This window comes from Suricata suricatta, chromosome 4, assembly GCF_006229205.1.
Source record: "Suricata suricatta isolate VVHF042 chromosome 4, meerkat_22Aug2017_6uvM2_HiC, whole genome shotgun sequence".
NCBI lineage: Eukaryota > Metazoa > Chordata > Mammalia > Carnivora > Herpestidae > Suricata > Suricata suricatta.
Genome location: NC_043703.1, coordinates 115,406,794 through 115,423,200, shown reverse-complemented (window position 1 = coordinate 115,423,200; position 16,407 = coordinate 115,406,794). Strand labels below are relative to the sequence as shown.

Here is a 16,407-nt window from a genome sequence, read left to right as displayed (position 1 = left end):
TGGCGGAACAGTTCTGCATTCTGGTTGTAAAGATGATTACACAAATCCACATGTGATAGAACTTTGTACATTTTCTACAACACATGTGAGGACATATAAAACATATATAAACAAGAATGCATATAAGGATGCAAAAATCCAAATAAGGCCTTCGCCTGAATTCATAGTATTGTCCCAATGTCAGTTTCCTGTTTTGACAGTGTACTCTGGTTATAAAAAGTATTATTGGGGAAAGCTGGCTGAATGGTTTATGGAAATTCTTTGTACATTTTTTGCAACTTCGTATGAGTCCATTTCAAACTGCTAGGTTAAAAAAAAAAAAAGCAACAGCTATGTAACTGAGGAATGGCCACTGATTTTTCTGGCCAATAGAGGCTAGTAGTTTTCAAACCTGGGAGATCATCAGATTAATTTAATGAGCTTTAAAAAAAGAAAATCACTTCTTGACAACACTACACCTCCCACCTCCACCTCGGCCCATGGAACCAGGATCTCTGGAAATGAAACCAAGGAGTCTGTGTTTGCAGAAAATTGCCCAATGTTGGGAAACATTGTCATAGAGGCTGGATTTTGAGCTAGGGGTCGGAGTGGAGAAGACTGTTGTATGTTCTGCATGAGCCCTGGATTGTGATTTGCAATATTTCTGAATTCCGGCAGTAACTTAACTGTTTGTTTTAGATTTTAGCATTGTTAAGATTTACTTTTTCAGGAGATTTTATAGCTGTTTCTGTGGGAAGTTTCTTGAGGCTGTGTCATTAGCTATTAATTAGCTGGCCACTTAAACCAGAAGCAGGGCAGTAGTACTTTTATAGATGGACCTTGTCTTTGCCTTATCCGCATGTGAATGGTGACTTCCCTCCAGCTTTCCCCAGTGAGGCTGCAGAGTTCTACTTTACTTGATCCGATTTTCACATTGATGTGGTGTCAACATAAATCACGTTTCCCCCAAGATTGGCTAGTGAGTGGAAGACAGCCAAGGCACACCGCAGTGAAGACATCAGTTAGGAAAATTACATTCAAAACCTGAAAGCAGCTGTCACTGAAGTTTTTGTTTATGAAAATTGGAAAAGTTCTCCCCTCTCAGCCCACTGACATCCCTGATTTATTGTTTCTCTGCTGAAAATTATCCAAAGATGTTTTCAGACATTAGTTGGTGAAAGCCAAATGTATTGAAGGTGGAGGAGAATGTAAAGAGCCATTATATTTGCGAATTTCTCAGTCAGACATGGCAACCTTTTCATAGCTAGAGTTGACCAGATCCTCTTTATGTTTGTAACAATATCAGTTGAGGAGCTAGTATGTCCCATAGTGGGAGCAGGGACAGATGGTTTGTTACGCTGTGCTACAGAAAACTCTGGACAATAATCAGGGCACGTGAGTGTTTCCCCTCGCTCTGTTGCTAACTGAAAATGTGTCCTTGGTTAAATCGCTTAACTACTCAGAGTCTTCTTTTCCTTATCTGTAAAAGTTGGAGGTTGACATTACAGTAAATTAGCATTTTCAAGCATTCATGAGTTGTAGAATTTAGATTATGTCTAAATTCTACATCTAGATCTCCTCCCTTTTGGAACTTAAAAATAATATTGTCATATTTTTCATGGCATGTGAAAAGAAGCAAATTAAAAATTCATATTTTGCATATTATTAAAGATTCTATTTAAATATAATTATTTAATTAATTATCATAATTAAATATAATATCTAGAAATATTAATTAAATACATGTCACCTTTTCCCTTATAAAAATTATGTGTAGTATTTAATTTAAGCCAGTTATATAAGAGAAAGCAGAGTTTATTCAGTAATCCAATTGTAATATTTTATCAAATTGTTTAGAGATCAAATGTAAGGAGCTCTAGTTATTAAAATACAGATCCAAAGAGCCAAATCTATTTAAGACCTATTGTTTGAAATGTTTAATCTTGAATATTAAAAACTAATTTGTATATATAATTTTCAGGTTGTGTTTCTATATAAAATAAGAAAAGGTATTTTTTGCTAGGAAGTACAAGTACTTATCAAAAATGAGTGTAAATATGACTAATCTTAAATCCTAATGAATACCAAGTCAAATTGAATACAAATATTTTTCCTCTTTTTATTTATTTTTTAAAAAATGTTTATTTATTTATTTTTGAGAGAGACAGAAAGAGACAAATAGAGTGAGTGGGCAAGGGGCTGAGAGAGAGAGAGACAGAATCCCAAGTAAGTTCTGCACTGTCAGCACAGAGTCCAATGTGGGGCTCAAACTCATGAACTCTGAGAGCATGACCTGAGCCACAATCAAGACCAGAGGTTAACTGAGTGAGTCACCACCCAGATCCCCCTCCTCTTTTAAAATGAAGTTTTTATAGAGTCTGATCAATGAATGTAATTAGCAGTTTGTTTAAAGTCACCTTTGAAAATATTTGCAAAATTATAATCATTTTATTTTCATTAATATTCAACATTATTTTCTATTTTTGGATTTTCTAGCTATCTTCTGTTGTTGATATCTAGCTTGATATCTCCGATTTCACTGCAATCGGAGAATATAATAAAATTATTTCTAGTTTTTTGAAATTTGTTGAGACTTGTCATTTGTCTCAACATGTGGTCAATTTTGGTAAATATTCTAAGTGTGTTTTCTGCAGTTTCTGTCTGCAGGGTTCTGTAGACATCAGTCAGATCAAGTTTGTTCATCACAATAGGTAAATCTATGTCTTTACTAATTGTTTGGTTGTTATCCTTATTGGTATATCAGTTGTTAAGAGGCATGTAACTGTCCAGTTACAATTGTAGATTTTTTCTCTTTTTATTCCTGTATATTTTTTCTCTGTCTATATTGAAGTGTATATTACTAGGTATACTCAAATTTAGGAATGTTGCATCTTCTTGGTAGATTGACTCTTTGAACATTATGATAGGTCCCCCTGTATCTCTAATAATGCTTCTTAAAGTCTACTTTGTCCAGTATTAGTGTAGCCACATCAGCTTTCTTTTTGACCAGTATTTGCATGGTATATATTTTTTCATTTTATTTTCAAGTTTTTAAGATTGTATATTTAAGGTATGCTTTTATCAGGAACATGTAGAGTATTTGTTAGTCCTTGCTGTAACAAAGTCTGCTTTTTAATGGGAGGAGTATTTAGTTAATTGGAATTTAAGTTAATTGCTGATACATTGGGATTTATATATATCATTATACTTCTTCTTTTGTATTTTTGCCCTGTCTTTTTTTATTTTGTTTCATTTTTTTCCTTCTTTCTTCCTTTGTAAGATTAATTGTATTTTATTACTCTACTTTTTAATCTATTAGTTTGTGTTTTAGACTGTATAACAAACATATCTTTTGTTGGTTAGTATATTTTTTAGTGGTTGTCCTGAACACTGCAATAAGTTAAGTGTCCTTAACTTATTAGAGTCTAGTATAACTTAACAAGTTCCATAAAAGTGCTGGAACCTTTTTATTATTGCTGTTGTACATTTTAACTTCTAAATATTCTAAATCCAAATGACCACTATGATGATGATGGTGGTGGTGTTATTTATTGATATGTCTCTGCATATTTACCCTTGTGTTTCTTTCCATGTTCTTTTTAATATTTCTTTTATTGTAGGTCTGCTGATAACAAATTATCATAGCTTTTGTTTGTTTTAAAATGTCTTTTTATTTTTTGCCTTCATTCCTGAAGAACATTTTCACTGGTTATTTCATTTCTAAGTTCCCAGTTAACTTTTCATTTGTCAATGCGCGGTTCTATTGTTTTCTGATTTTCATCATTTTTCTTGGTGAAGTCAGGTGTCAGTCTTGTTGCTGGTCCTTTGAAGGTTTGTCTTTGGTTTTGGCAGTTTTCCTCTGCTATGCCTTGGTGTGGGTTTTTCCTCCATGGAATTTAAAATTTCCTCCTTTATATTTTTCCTCCATGGAATTTAAAATTCTTTTTGCATCTGTGATATGATATCATTCATTCATTAGTTTTTAAAAAATTGCAGCTATTATATCTTCCCATTTTCATTTCCTTCATTCTCTAGCTCTTTCATTTTGGGGACATGAATCCTAAATATTTGGCTCTTTCCATTATGTCCCATATGTTTTATCTTTTTGGTTCAATCTAGATATTTGCCTCAGTCTAGATATTTTGTAGTTACTAGTAGTCCAATTTACTAATGCTCTAATGAGCAATGAACCCACCCACTATATTCTTTTTTTTTTTTTTAGGTTATTTGTGGGTGGGGGAAGGTGTGCATGAGCAGGGAAGAGGCAGAGAGAGAGAGAGAGAGAGAGAGAGAGAGAGAGAGAGAGAAGGAGAGGGAGAGAATCCCAAGGAGGCTCCTCACTAGGGCACAGAGCCCAACATGGGGCTTGAACTCACAAACCAAGAGATCATGACCTGGGCCAAAACCAACAGTTAGACGCTTAATCAACTGAGCCACCCAGGCGCCCCTGTGTTCTTAAATTTAACTGTTATATTTTTCATTGCTGGAATTTCCTGGTTGGTTGGGGTTTTTTTTCTTTCATTTTTCAATTCTGTGGTGAAATTCATTTTGTCCTCTACTTTGTTCATCTGTTGGGCTGTTTCTGTTTTTCTTACTCCTATTCTCAGCAACTTTGTATTTTTATTTAATCTCAGCGATTGTGCATGAAAATTTTAGTGTCCCTGGATAATATTTTCCCCCAGAGGTTCATCTTGTCCTTTAGCTGGTATTTAGAGTGAGGAGGACACCGATGCCATCCATTGAGGAATTGTGCCGACTTGGGAATAGGCTGCAGTTTATAGAAGTTTCTGTGTAGGCTTTGTTCATATTCACTATTACCAGTATTCCTCAGTGTGTCCCAAGTAAGGGCCCTAGCTGGGAGCTGAACTCTTAAGTTTTGTTTTCTCAGCATCAAGAGTCTATAGAAAACTCTGTTCTACTTTTCAGCCATTTTCTGCTTGGCTTCTCAGCCCCCTGCCTGTTCTGGTTTAGCATCAGCACATGCCAGTAAGCTTGCTTTTTTAGCCTTTCTTTCTCTCTGCAACCTTGATTATTTAAATTCTTTCTTCCTTGGTAACACCAAACTCCAATATTTTCTCTCCGGCTCTGTGAGTTGGCCAGAAGTTCTCCTGGCTTCCTCGCCTCTCTCCTAACACCAAGAATCTGGTATGCAGAATTTTGGGTTTATCCCAAAGAACTTGTCTTTTCTCCCAGATCTTGTCTTCTCCAATCCTGGATGTCTCAGCAGCTCTCTGGTGCCTTCAAGCAGCTATTTATTTATTTATTTAGTCTCTGGCGTTTCTAATTGTTCTTGGCAGAAGTGTTGGTCTGCTTCAAGTTATTCATCATACCCGAAACCTGTTTATTGATTTAAAATAGAAATTCTTACTGATGCCATCACCACCTTTAACACTTTGAAGCCTCATGGGTTCCCAGCCATGTCTGGATGAAATGATCTCTAAAGATATGTTTAATTCTAACTCCCAGTGATCCTTTCAGGTTAATATCATGGACTTTTATCCCCATATTGGTGCATGGGAAATGGTCATTTATTTTTGCTCAATTCTAACATCTGTTTTATCTCAGGACACTCACTAGAAACAGGATTATGAGCACAAGGAATGTGAAAAGAGAGGGAAAAAATAGTGAGTTACCTTAGTTGAAACGTATCTGAATTAATTTGTGAGGCAGTCAGAGGTGATACAGGCAAAGGAGAGAATCCCCCAAAAGAATATGAGAATGAAACAGGAAAAGAAAACTCCAGAAAGGAATGGCAGAATATATTATTTGAGTCTATCTCATAAATAAAATGCCTTGTTATAATGCCATATTTTTTAAGCACAAAAAGGAAAAAAATAGCAAAATGGAATAGCAGAGTGAAAGGAAGAGATTAATGAAGACCAGAGGTCGTAATGACTAAGAGCCTACATAGATTAAGTATTAGTACATGCTTACTCTAAGACAAATGAAAGATGTATTTTTAGGAAGCATTACTTGATTCCATTAAGCACATTACTATTGATAATAATGTTTGTCAGTCATCTATTTCTAAATGACTCAATAGCTTTAGAAAAATTATCTGTACTTATTTTGCTAGTTCACCAATGTTGATCCGAAAGGGAGGAGTAAATTTAGCAGGAGTTCCTCTGTCATCATAATTTACCACATACAAAAAGCAGTTCTTTAGCATTTGGACTCTTGATACAATTTTTGTGTGGACCAAGGTCCAAATTTTCTAAGCCATCTGATCCCTTACCTGAGGTGTTTTGATTCTAATCTTAAAGATTGGTCAGATTATCCCTGAGGGGAATCTAAACTGTAACTGTGTAACTCCAGAAAGTTTGGCAGAGGAATAATGACCTCAAGGAACAGATCTTAACACTGCTAAAGAGGTTTATGACCCTAGGATTCTACACTTCTGAGAATATCCAGTCTCTGTTCTAGCTCAGCCCTGATTCAGGTATAAAAGGAGAGAGAAAGAAAGGGATGGAAAAGATGTGGTGACTGAAATGAAATGAAAATCTTGTTCACGTCACAGCACCCATTAGAATGATTGTCCTACAAGTGGAATGTTGCTCTGGTTCTGCCTTTAATCTTAGTAGGGTTCTGAATCTAGGTCAGTTTGATATATCCCGAGGCTTACTTGGGAACAAACCCAGAGCCCTAGGCTCCCCCCTTACCTTCCCACAACTTCAATCCTGCAGAGCTAAGATGGTACCAGGGCCCTAAGAACAGTAAAATATAAACTGCCTGGGTAGTCACCTAATGACAATTGATTTACATTTCTTTTGTATCTCTCCTTTAACCCTTTATGTCCTTGGGATCTCAAATAGGATCCTGAATCAAATATTCACCAGGAACACTAGATAGTTTCATAATTGTCTTTTTTATCTTACAAATAATCTTGTTAAGATAAAGATTCTAGTCATAAGGAAATAGATATTCAGGGTGCTCTTCTTGCACAATCTCATACTGCTATGAAGTAACAATTTTACATTTGGGATCTAGTGTTCTGACTTCAGATTCACTGCCCCTTTTTGGGCCCCAAAGGATGCCAATGAATACTTACTTGGTTGCTTTTTGACTGAGAAGGAATCATCCCCCTAAAATGAAAAACAGACTTCAAATGACTTCTTTGCCTCGGCTTAACACTCACCGCCTCCTTTTGAACTCCAGGCTAGGGAAATGGTCGGTTCAGTTGTTGCCATTTATAAGTGGGGAAGGTGAGACCCAATAAACTTTATTCAAGGCCTCAACTTTCAGTTGGCATTCTACATTTTTCACTAAGGGAGTTGAGATGCGTAGAGGTTGTCACCTTGTTGGAAGCTCAGGTGGGATGTTTTTATGATGACTCTATTCATCACAGAGACTGATGTGATGACTGGCCTCTCACAGTTCCTGTGATGACCAGCGGTTTCTGGGTGAATGCAGAGTAAGGGAGGAGGGAGATACCCTCCCAGTAACATAACATGTTTTGCACAGAAAGTAATTTTTTTCAATCTGAGGCAAGTGTAATGTAACACTTACTGAACATTTAGGATGAGCTGGGTATTGTGGAGAGTGTATAATGCAAATAGGGCAACGCTCCTGCCTTCAAGAGATGATAATTTAATGGGGAAAAAAGAAGTGTTCTAACATGTTCTTATAGTTCTTAGTTAAGTTTGGGGAAATGATTTGCCACTTACAAATATCTACTTTCTAATTACTACCAACATCCATGTTTTAGTAGCTTTTATGCTGTGTTGTGTGGCTGCCAGTGGTTCCGTTGAGCTCCCTTGGGTGTGATTGTATGCGGTGGTGGAATGGGGAAGGTGAAGGGCTGAGCTGATAGGTCCCTGGGCGATTTATTCTAAATCTGCCTGAACAGCTTTGGTATTCTATGTTTTATATATTTGACTTCTTCATAAGATTCACGTGGGGGAAGGAAAACAGGCTCTACCACTAAGAAACTTAGATCACCCGATGATGCAACAATAGTGAAACATTCAGGCTTCATGGTGGGACATTCAACTAAATGCTCTGTGGTCCTGCCGTAACCAGAAATTACCTCCTTCATTTGCAAAACAGTATTGTGATGGACCGCGGTCACATTTTGAGAGTGAAATGGTTGTTATGCCATCCAGTTGTTTGCCAAGACAAGGAAGCTCTCTCCATACTGGGAGTGAGTGACCATTATAGAAACTGTCATTTCATTTTATCATTCAAAGAGTCTAGACAAGGCAGATCAGGCTGTGAGAAAGTAGACGCAGCCCAAGCCAGGTGGTGATCCAAGTTTTAGGGAAGAGTTCTCTTAAGCAACTTGAGGGAAAGTCCCATGTAACTCATAATTGTATCAAGGGGAGTAAATTGCCAAGAATGAAGTACATTGGTGAGGCCTGTACTTATTTTTGGTGCCTTCAGGTTGCTCGCCACATGAACAATACAATGAGCAGTTGAGTCATGTACATAGTTTGGAAAAAATAAAAGAATAAAAACAAACAAATGAGAAACAGCTAAGCTCTGTGAAATGGAAAATGAGATTTCCATACAGGATGAGTGACACGTTGTGCAGAAAGCATTCCTGAGCAAAAGATTTGGGGCCACTTGTTTGGGTTTGGTTTTTAAGTGGGAAAATAGGTCAAGAGGTCTACAGAACATTCCCACAAAACATGTCATTCTGGGATGTGATACAACATGGGCAGCAGGGGAGGGAAAAAAGTATCTAGAAACTCCTGTAAGGCTTCACCCCGAAGTAAAAGGCCTTCCCCCAGGAACCTGAGTCAGCTCACTAAGAGTCGTTGGCACTAACCCTCTCAAAAATCCAGAAGTCAGGAGCCAGGGCTCTCCTTCCCTTTTCTATCCTCTCTCATCCCCATCCCCCATGCCCTACTTTCTTCATAGCTACCAAGTGCTCTCTCTGGAATGTTTGAAGGTGAGGATTTAGGTCTGGGCAACCTGTTAAAAATATGAATTGTTACCATGAACTCTGAGTGGCCTTTCAGCTTTGCTGACAGAAATTTACTCCATGTAGGACCCCCCCCCCCAAAAAAATTAAGCAGGTAAGGTCATTTGGAGTTGAAACAAGCATGCAGTCGGTGTGTTTGAAAATGAAATTATAATTAACCTGCTGATGGCTGTAAGGTGTTACCTTGAACTCTGTGTGGCCTCTTGGCACAGCAGCTGAACTTGCTTTATTGAATACCCAGAGACCTGAACAGGTGAAATCAGGATATGTCCGGGGCCAAGTGTACTTTTAGAAGGAAGATTATGTCTCTTTTAGTGCCAATTGTAAGAGAGTTGAGGATTAATTGAGCAGCACTAATCAGAAAATAAAAATGAGTTTTGACCATCCACGTCTATGTGAAGCATAAAATTTGTTAAAATTGCTGAGGAAAATGACTTGCCCACTTTGTGCATCGATTCCTGAAGTGCTGGGAGGTTACCAGCCTAACAGTGGTCCAGGAAGATTATTGTACTTTGGAAATCATATATCATCTACATATTTAGGAAAACATTATAATTACCAGCTGAGAGCTATGAAGTGTTGCTTGAACTCCAAGTGGTCTGTTGACACATGGGCTGGACAACTTTCTGGAACTATTCAAAAGGAGGTAGGTAAAATCATACAGCAGTAACTTAGCATTGTTAATGACAAGGAGGGGTGGTGGGGTCATTTATGGCGTAGAGTGAATGGGTCTGAGATAAAATTTAACTCTTTGTTGTCCATGAAATGTTATCTTAAAGTTAGTGTGTGGCTCACTGCCTTAGATCGTCAACTGAGTTGAATAATGGTGCTGCAGGTATCAAGTGTGTGTTAAGGGAATACCAAAAGCAATTGATTTATTGCCAGAATCAGTGATGAACTACACCTCGTCACACTTTGTGCTTTAAATTGACAAGAAATCCATTTCATCTCTTGTCACACTGAATAAAAAAGAAGTGCATCATTCTGTTGCCGCCATCTTTTCATCCCCTCCCTATAATTATGTAATATCGCTCCATGGTAAAGTCACATTTTCATTTGGGATCCTCCTTATTTGGCAGAGAGCATCTGTCGTTAGACTAAACAAACCATTTAGTTCACTTTGTGCTTTTGACAGGCTGGCTAGAATGAGTGCTCTTGTTGGCTTAATAAACAAAGAATCATAATCCAAAATGGGCTTATTACTGGGTGGAAATACTCCATTCATGGGATTAGAATGATCTAATTGTTCACATCTCTGCTTACTGTAAGCATTTAAATGTGTAAGTAACACTGAGGTCTTCCTGTTTCAAAAGAGGTTTTAGCTAAGACCCAAATTCAGACACTCTCAGTGGACTTCTGTGTGACTTGGTCTATCTGCCTTAATGTGTAGAACCTGAGATAATTTTATGTCTCTTGTTTCCCCATCAGCCTGAGAGGTGTTGTCCGTTTCTCGAATGCATCATACTTCTAGCATGCAGCCAGACGTATCACACTTTATTTGCGCCGTTTCTGCAGTCTGGGATGCTCCCCCAGTGTTAGCCTCAGTGGTTTCTCAGCTCCTTCCTGCCTTCTCCATGATGCCTCCCTCACCATTACAGTCCAGTCTCTGAACTTTTACGGATTTTTCATATGACAAGACTTCTACAAGTACCCACATTAATGTCAGCCCTTATCATAAACTTTGTCATAGTTATTTCGCACACTTGTCTCAGTATCGCTTCTGTTTCTGCATGGTAAGCCCCTCTTTCCCTGCAATCACTGCTAAACTTTTTAAACTAAAAATCTGATGATTCTTCTGCAAAAATAACTTCAGGATCTGTCCATCGCTTTCAGAGAAGGAAGGTGGGGGAAAGCCCTTGTGTATAAGTGCCCTCTCAGGCCGGCCCCTGCCTGCCTTCCCGGCTGCCTCTTCTAGCACCCCTAGGTGTACCCACACAAACCGCGTTGCTATTCACCAAATATGGCATAGCAAAGTTTCTTCCTTTTAGCTAGGCACTCACTCCGCTGACAAACATTTACTCAACCTTAAAGATTCAGGTCAGATGTTTCCTCTTCTGGGAAACCTTCTCTGACTTTCTCAGGCAGGAACGGGCCAGCCCTCTGTGCCTCCTAACACCTGACACAAAACGATTACGGTTATGCCGTACCACGCTATATTTGTTTTCCTGTATGTCTCCTCTACCAGCTGTGAACTGTTTAAGGTCGAGACTCTTGTCTCACTCATTTTTATATCGTTTTCTCAGTTCCTGGCACACAGCCCCTGTTCCAAAATGTTTGTTGAATGAATGAATGAATACATAAACGTTTTTAAAAATGTAATTAGAAGAAAGCCAAATGATTTCCCCGGAGAGAGATGCTTATCAGTTAGTTCATGTCTCTAGATGTCCTGCTTTCATGTGGATAAATGAACTTCGTAGCTAAGGGGGCTGGAGTGCATACCTTTTTTTTTATATCAGCAGAGAATCCAGTCCCGAGAAATGTGTCTTGGCCATGGGTTCCTTGATTTGAGAATGTCTTCTCGTTTGAGTGAAAGTGATTTTGCTATTGTCATTGATCACACCTGGATTCCAAAGTAGGACAGATGGGTGCAAGGACACTTTGTAACTAGAAAAGTAGTCTTTGGTCTCATCTTCTACCTTCTCTTTAGAGCAATATCCGTTTCAGAAAATGAACACCTTTTCTGAGCATTTTGCAATATTTTCAGCCAAGATTTTAATCAGAGGGAATTAGTATTCCCACCTGCTTTGTAATTCTTCTTTAGTAGGACCCATGCAATGGCCAGTTCTATCCAAAATCAGCATAAAAGAACCGTGCCACTAACATTCTGTTCAGGACCAGCCATAGGGCCCCCCTGTCAGTCCCAAAGTCCTGAAGCACAAACTCTTGAAATTTGATCTTGTGTTTCTTTTTCTGTCACTGAGACTTAGTTGCTCTACTCTCTAGGACTCTCTAAGCAGGTCATAGAAGGAGCTTGTACATAAATAGTGAGGACCACCATTTTATTGGAGAGTAAAACAAGGCACACCAAGGTTACGTAGTTTATGAAATGACGTTGGGTAGGTTCAGGTACAGGTCAGTGCCGTGGTGAGGAAAGTACCCAGGGATCCTTGATAGTCCCCCTGGCTAAACGCCCAACTCCTCCACCCCGGGTGGTTTAACTTGTACCAGTGATCCCGAGGATTTTCTGAATGAATTAACATAATTGGACTTAATTCAGGAAAGGGATGTTTCCGGTACACACCAAACAAGCCACATACTGAATTCTTTTGCCTAGATGACAGGGAGGAAGAAACCCAACAGGAAATACATCTTTGCAAATTAGAAAAGTTGATGAGCTAAGTTCTGCAAACATTGGGCACTGATCCAAAGTGAACTCCTAGTGACCCCCTGGCACCTTGGCTCACCTCCCTGCACTTCACAGCCAGAAGCATACCAGGTGGATTCACTTTCTTCCCTCCCTGATAAGGCAGCAGGACCTTGCCACACCCAGACTCCCGTCCAATCTCCTTTCCTGCTTCCCCTGACCCCAGGTCTGATAAAAATCCAGGGTGATAATGCTATTGAGGTACAGGCTATAAACCATATCAGTATGTACGTAAGTAGAGGGAGGGGAAAGAGGGAGGAAAAGGCACACACACACAAAAAGCCAAATGGAGAGTTCAGCCTCACCTCTAGGTGACCTTGGCAGCATGTGGAGTGGAAGGGAAATTGCCAGGAACTTGCAGCCTTTTTTTTGGAGCATTGTTTTGACTTGGCTTTGCTACAGAGCAACTTTGGGGGACTGGGGCAAAAAATAGGTCATTGTGAACTGCAGGTGCAGTTTTGATCTTGAGCTGTAATCAGTTGCGGTATATGTGCAAACCCAGAAGTATTTATCAAGATGAAAATTGAAACTTTATTCATAGGTACACAGACCCTTTACATCATATTAGCACCAGCATCGCATGTGTTTTTTTCCCCCAAAAAATGAAAGGATAGAATGGAGTTTTTACCCACCCTCCCCTGCGATCCTCTTCCTCCTTCCATTCTCCTCTCCCTTGTCTCCCCACCTTCCTTCCTCCCCTAATCTCTCCCCTCCCGTTCTCTCATCTCCCTCTCCCTCTCTGTCTTTCCCCCACCACTCTCTCCTTCCTTCACCCCCTCCTTCAATAGATCTCTCTGTTGTGAAAAACTTCATTTGACTAACCCCGACTCTCCAGGCACCCCCTCAAGAGATACCGATTCATGTAGGCAGACTCTCGAGCATTCAGTGACAGACAAGATATTCAAGAGGCTGGGATTTTAACCGTTACTTCCAAGTAGACAGAGCATTCACCGTGATCTTCGCCTACTAATTTAAACTTGGAGAGAATGCAGAAAGAATATCTCTCAACAAATGAAGGGGGGGGTGGGGTTAAACTCTTATTCTTGGCCTCAGTCATTCACTTAATCCCTCCCACCATCTGTTTCCTCATTTTCTGAATGTACTAGGAAACTCGTCAAAGCACCTGGCTGCTAAAATGATAGGCACTGTCTCTGGACCGAGAGGAAAATCTGGGGCAGTTTTGTACTTGGGACGTGCTAGAGAACCTTGTTCGAGTTGCTGATTTCTTCTTTCCAAACTATTCCTTGCACATAAAGACAATTAAGACAGCAGAGGTTAAAATTTCAGCAAGAAACATTTAAATGAGGCTACAGGTGGTCTGCCACCTGTTTGTCTAGGGAAGGGACCATTTAGGTGAGGCTTAACACACAAGAAAGTTAGTTTTATTCATTTCCTGATTATTGTGATTTTCGAAAATTAGTAACTATAGGAAAATAGGTATCTGCGACTGATACTTTTTTGGATAAAGTTGGATTCATTGACCGAAAATGTTGTTGGGAAACATAAAAAGCTAAGAAAAACAGTTTTCAGCAGCAACTTAGGATGTGTTCGGGGTAGTGTGGGGAAGAAGGTCGGGGAGGGAGGGTAGGTGGGCAAGCAGCCTCCACTTGAGGGCCCTTCAGAGTTTGTGGTTTAATATGTCTGACGAGTTCTTTTTTTTTAGTCTTTTATTTTGTACCTTACTGTTACTTGGAAGAAATAAACATAGAGCATTGTCTCTCTTTCGGAGGGAAGTGAGACTTGGAGCGGACGGATCTCTTAGGACAACCTGTCGGCCTTCATTTGGGATTCCTGTAGCGTCTTCAAGGCGAGGTCCCCTGAAACCACTTCTATGCATCCAGGCTGCTGAGACAAAGCGGCAGTCGTCTGCACCTTCCGCTCCGCCAGAATTTTGTCTACCCAGAGGTTTCAGCTGCTGCCAGCAGGAAGCCTCACATTTCTGATCTCTGAATCCCAGGTTCCCGGAGGGAGCAGTGATCCGGAGTTACTACCAGCCACAACTCTGCAGTTCTTGGAGCCTAAAATACCCAGCCTCAGCTGGTTCTGCTAAGCTAGAACAGCCATTCTCAGTGATGATGGAGGCGGTTTGGGGCGCATCTAGAAGACTCCTTGTTCCCTGTCATCACCTCACATCCTGTACTTGTTCACCTCTTCATATCTGCCCCACCCCCCATAATGAGGAGACCATCACATATAGAGAATTAACAAGAGAATGGTTAACTTTTGAAAGCCCCCAATAAGTGCTCCCTCGTCCTTTTCATTTTCCTTGCCCATTTGAGTACTTCCTATGTGCGAGGCAAAAACTTAGCCGTGTACTCATACATTATCTCAAGTAATTTTCCAAAGACTGTGTGAGATAAGAATTATTTCCATTTTATAGGTGAGGAGACCAATACTCAAAGAGGGTAAGCGCCTTAGCCAAAGTCGCACTTAGTGGCTGAATCAGGGATTGAACTCAGATCTGTGTGATGCCAAAGCTGCTCCACTGGGAGGCTCCTCCGCCTCCTCTGTCCGGGGACCTTGTCTGAAAGCAGCACAGCCGAGAGGCAGGCTCTTGTCTGAAGCAGCGAACACTCACTCAGGTGGCCGTGGATGCCCCGCCTTTAAGTTTCAGAGGAAACGCTCAACAATGCTAAGTCTTTACTTATTTCAGAATTCTTAACTTCCAAAAGGTATCTGTCTTTCCATACCTCAAAGGAAATATAGTCAAGAGATTGGCCCCTTTGGGACCTAATGTTTTTTTGAGAAATTTAAATAAAACAAACATTATATTTCTGCTAGCCAGGCTTGAAAATTCCACATTTTTGTCTGTTTCATCTTTTATTTTAAAATCTATAAATTGGCAAGAAGAAATATGAAAAGAAAGGAAAAAGAATTAAATGGAAATGAAAGATGCAAGACATTAGAGTATATTTTAGCCCCAAGCCTAGGGAGTCCCATTCTTTTCCTTAAAAAGAAAAAAAAAACTTTTATTGTTTATTTTAATTCCAGCACAGTTAACATACAGTGTTATATTAGTTTCAGGTGTGCAACATAGTGATTCAACACTTCCATGCATCCATCACCCCTATTAACCCATCCCCCTCCACCTCCCCTCTGGTGTCCATCAGTTTGTTCTCCATAGTTATGAGTCTGTTTCTTGGTTTGCCTCTCTTCCTGTTTTCCTTTGCTCATTGTTTCTTAAATTTCACATTTGTATAAAATCATGGTATTTGTCTTTCTCTGACTTAATTCACTTAGCGTTGCACTGTCTAGCTTCATCCGTGTTGCTGCAAATGGTAAGAGTTCATTTCTTTTTATGGCTGCATAATATTTCATTACATATATATAATAGTATTTCATATATACATACCACTTCTTTATCCATTCCTCTATCAATGGGCACATGGGCTGCTTCCATAATTTGTCTATTATAAATACTGCTTCAATAGACACAGGGGTGCATATATCCCTTTGAATTAGTGTTTTTGTATTTTGAAGGTAAATAGGATTTAGTAGTATGATTACTGGATTTAGGGTAGTTCTATTTTTAACATTTTGAGTGATCTCCGTACTGTTTTTCACAGTGGCTCTAGGCAGTCCTATTCTTGACATGAATTTGGTTATGGATCCTTTCAAGTTTATTTTTTTTATGCTTTTAAGCCATATATGAGAACCTATGAACAATATAGAATGTTACCTTGTGTGTTTTCTAACTTTAGGTATGTAGATCATGCTATGTGGTGTTCATTTTTTTTCATCCAATCATATTTTTAAGATTTCTCTGTTGCCTTTGTCTGTTGTATTATATTATGTTAATAGCCACATTTTATAATCCTTTATCCTACTGAAGAACATTTAAATTGTTTCCATTTTTTGTTAGTATTGTTACAAGTAGCATTTCATGGAACATTCTTATGCTTGTTTCATTGTGCATACATATGACTATTTCTTGAGAGTTTTTACCTAAAAGTGTACCTACATATAAAATGAATGGCTCATTGAGTCTTGCCTTGATGCACATGAGATTTTTATTTGGGTTTTTAAAATTTATTTATTTATTTATTTTTTAAATAGTTTATTGTCAAATTGGTTTCCATACAACACCCAATGCTCTTCCCCACAAGTGCCCTCCTCCATCACCACCACCTCTTTTCCCCCC

General features: G+C 39.2%; 1 protein-coding gene across 5 annotated transcripts in view; it reads left to right on the top strand.

The window, feature by feature from the left end:
- EXOC6B (exocyst complex component 6B) overlaps positions 1-16,407 on the top strand; it is a 581,371-nt gene that overhangs the window by 471,098 nt on the left and 93,866 nt on the right. The window contains exon 21 of one of the 5 annotated variants that reach the window (XM_029937579.1): positions 14,224-14,454. The exons of the other annotated variants lie outside the window; for them this stretch is intronic. Coding sequence (XP_029793439.1) covers positions 14,224-14,316 — 93 coding nt within the window. The 3' untranslated portion in view covers positions 14,317-14,454. Of the gene's footprint in view, positions 1-14,223; positions 14,455-16,407 lie in introns of those variants that run through there. 5 annotated transcript variants of the gene reach the window in all.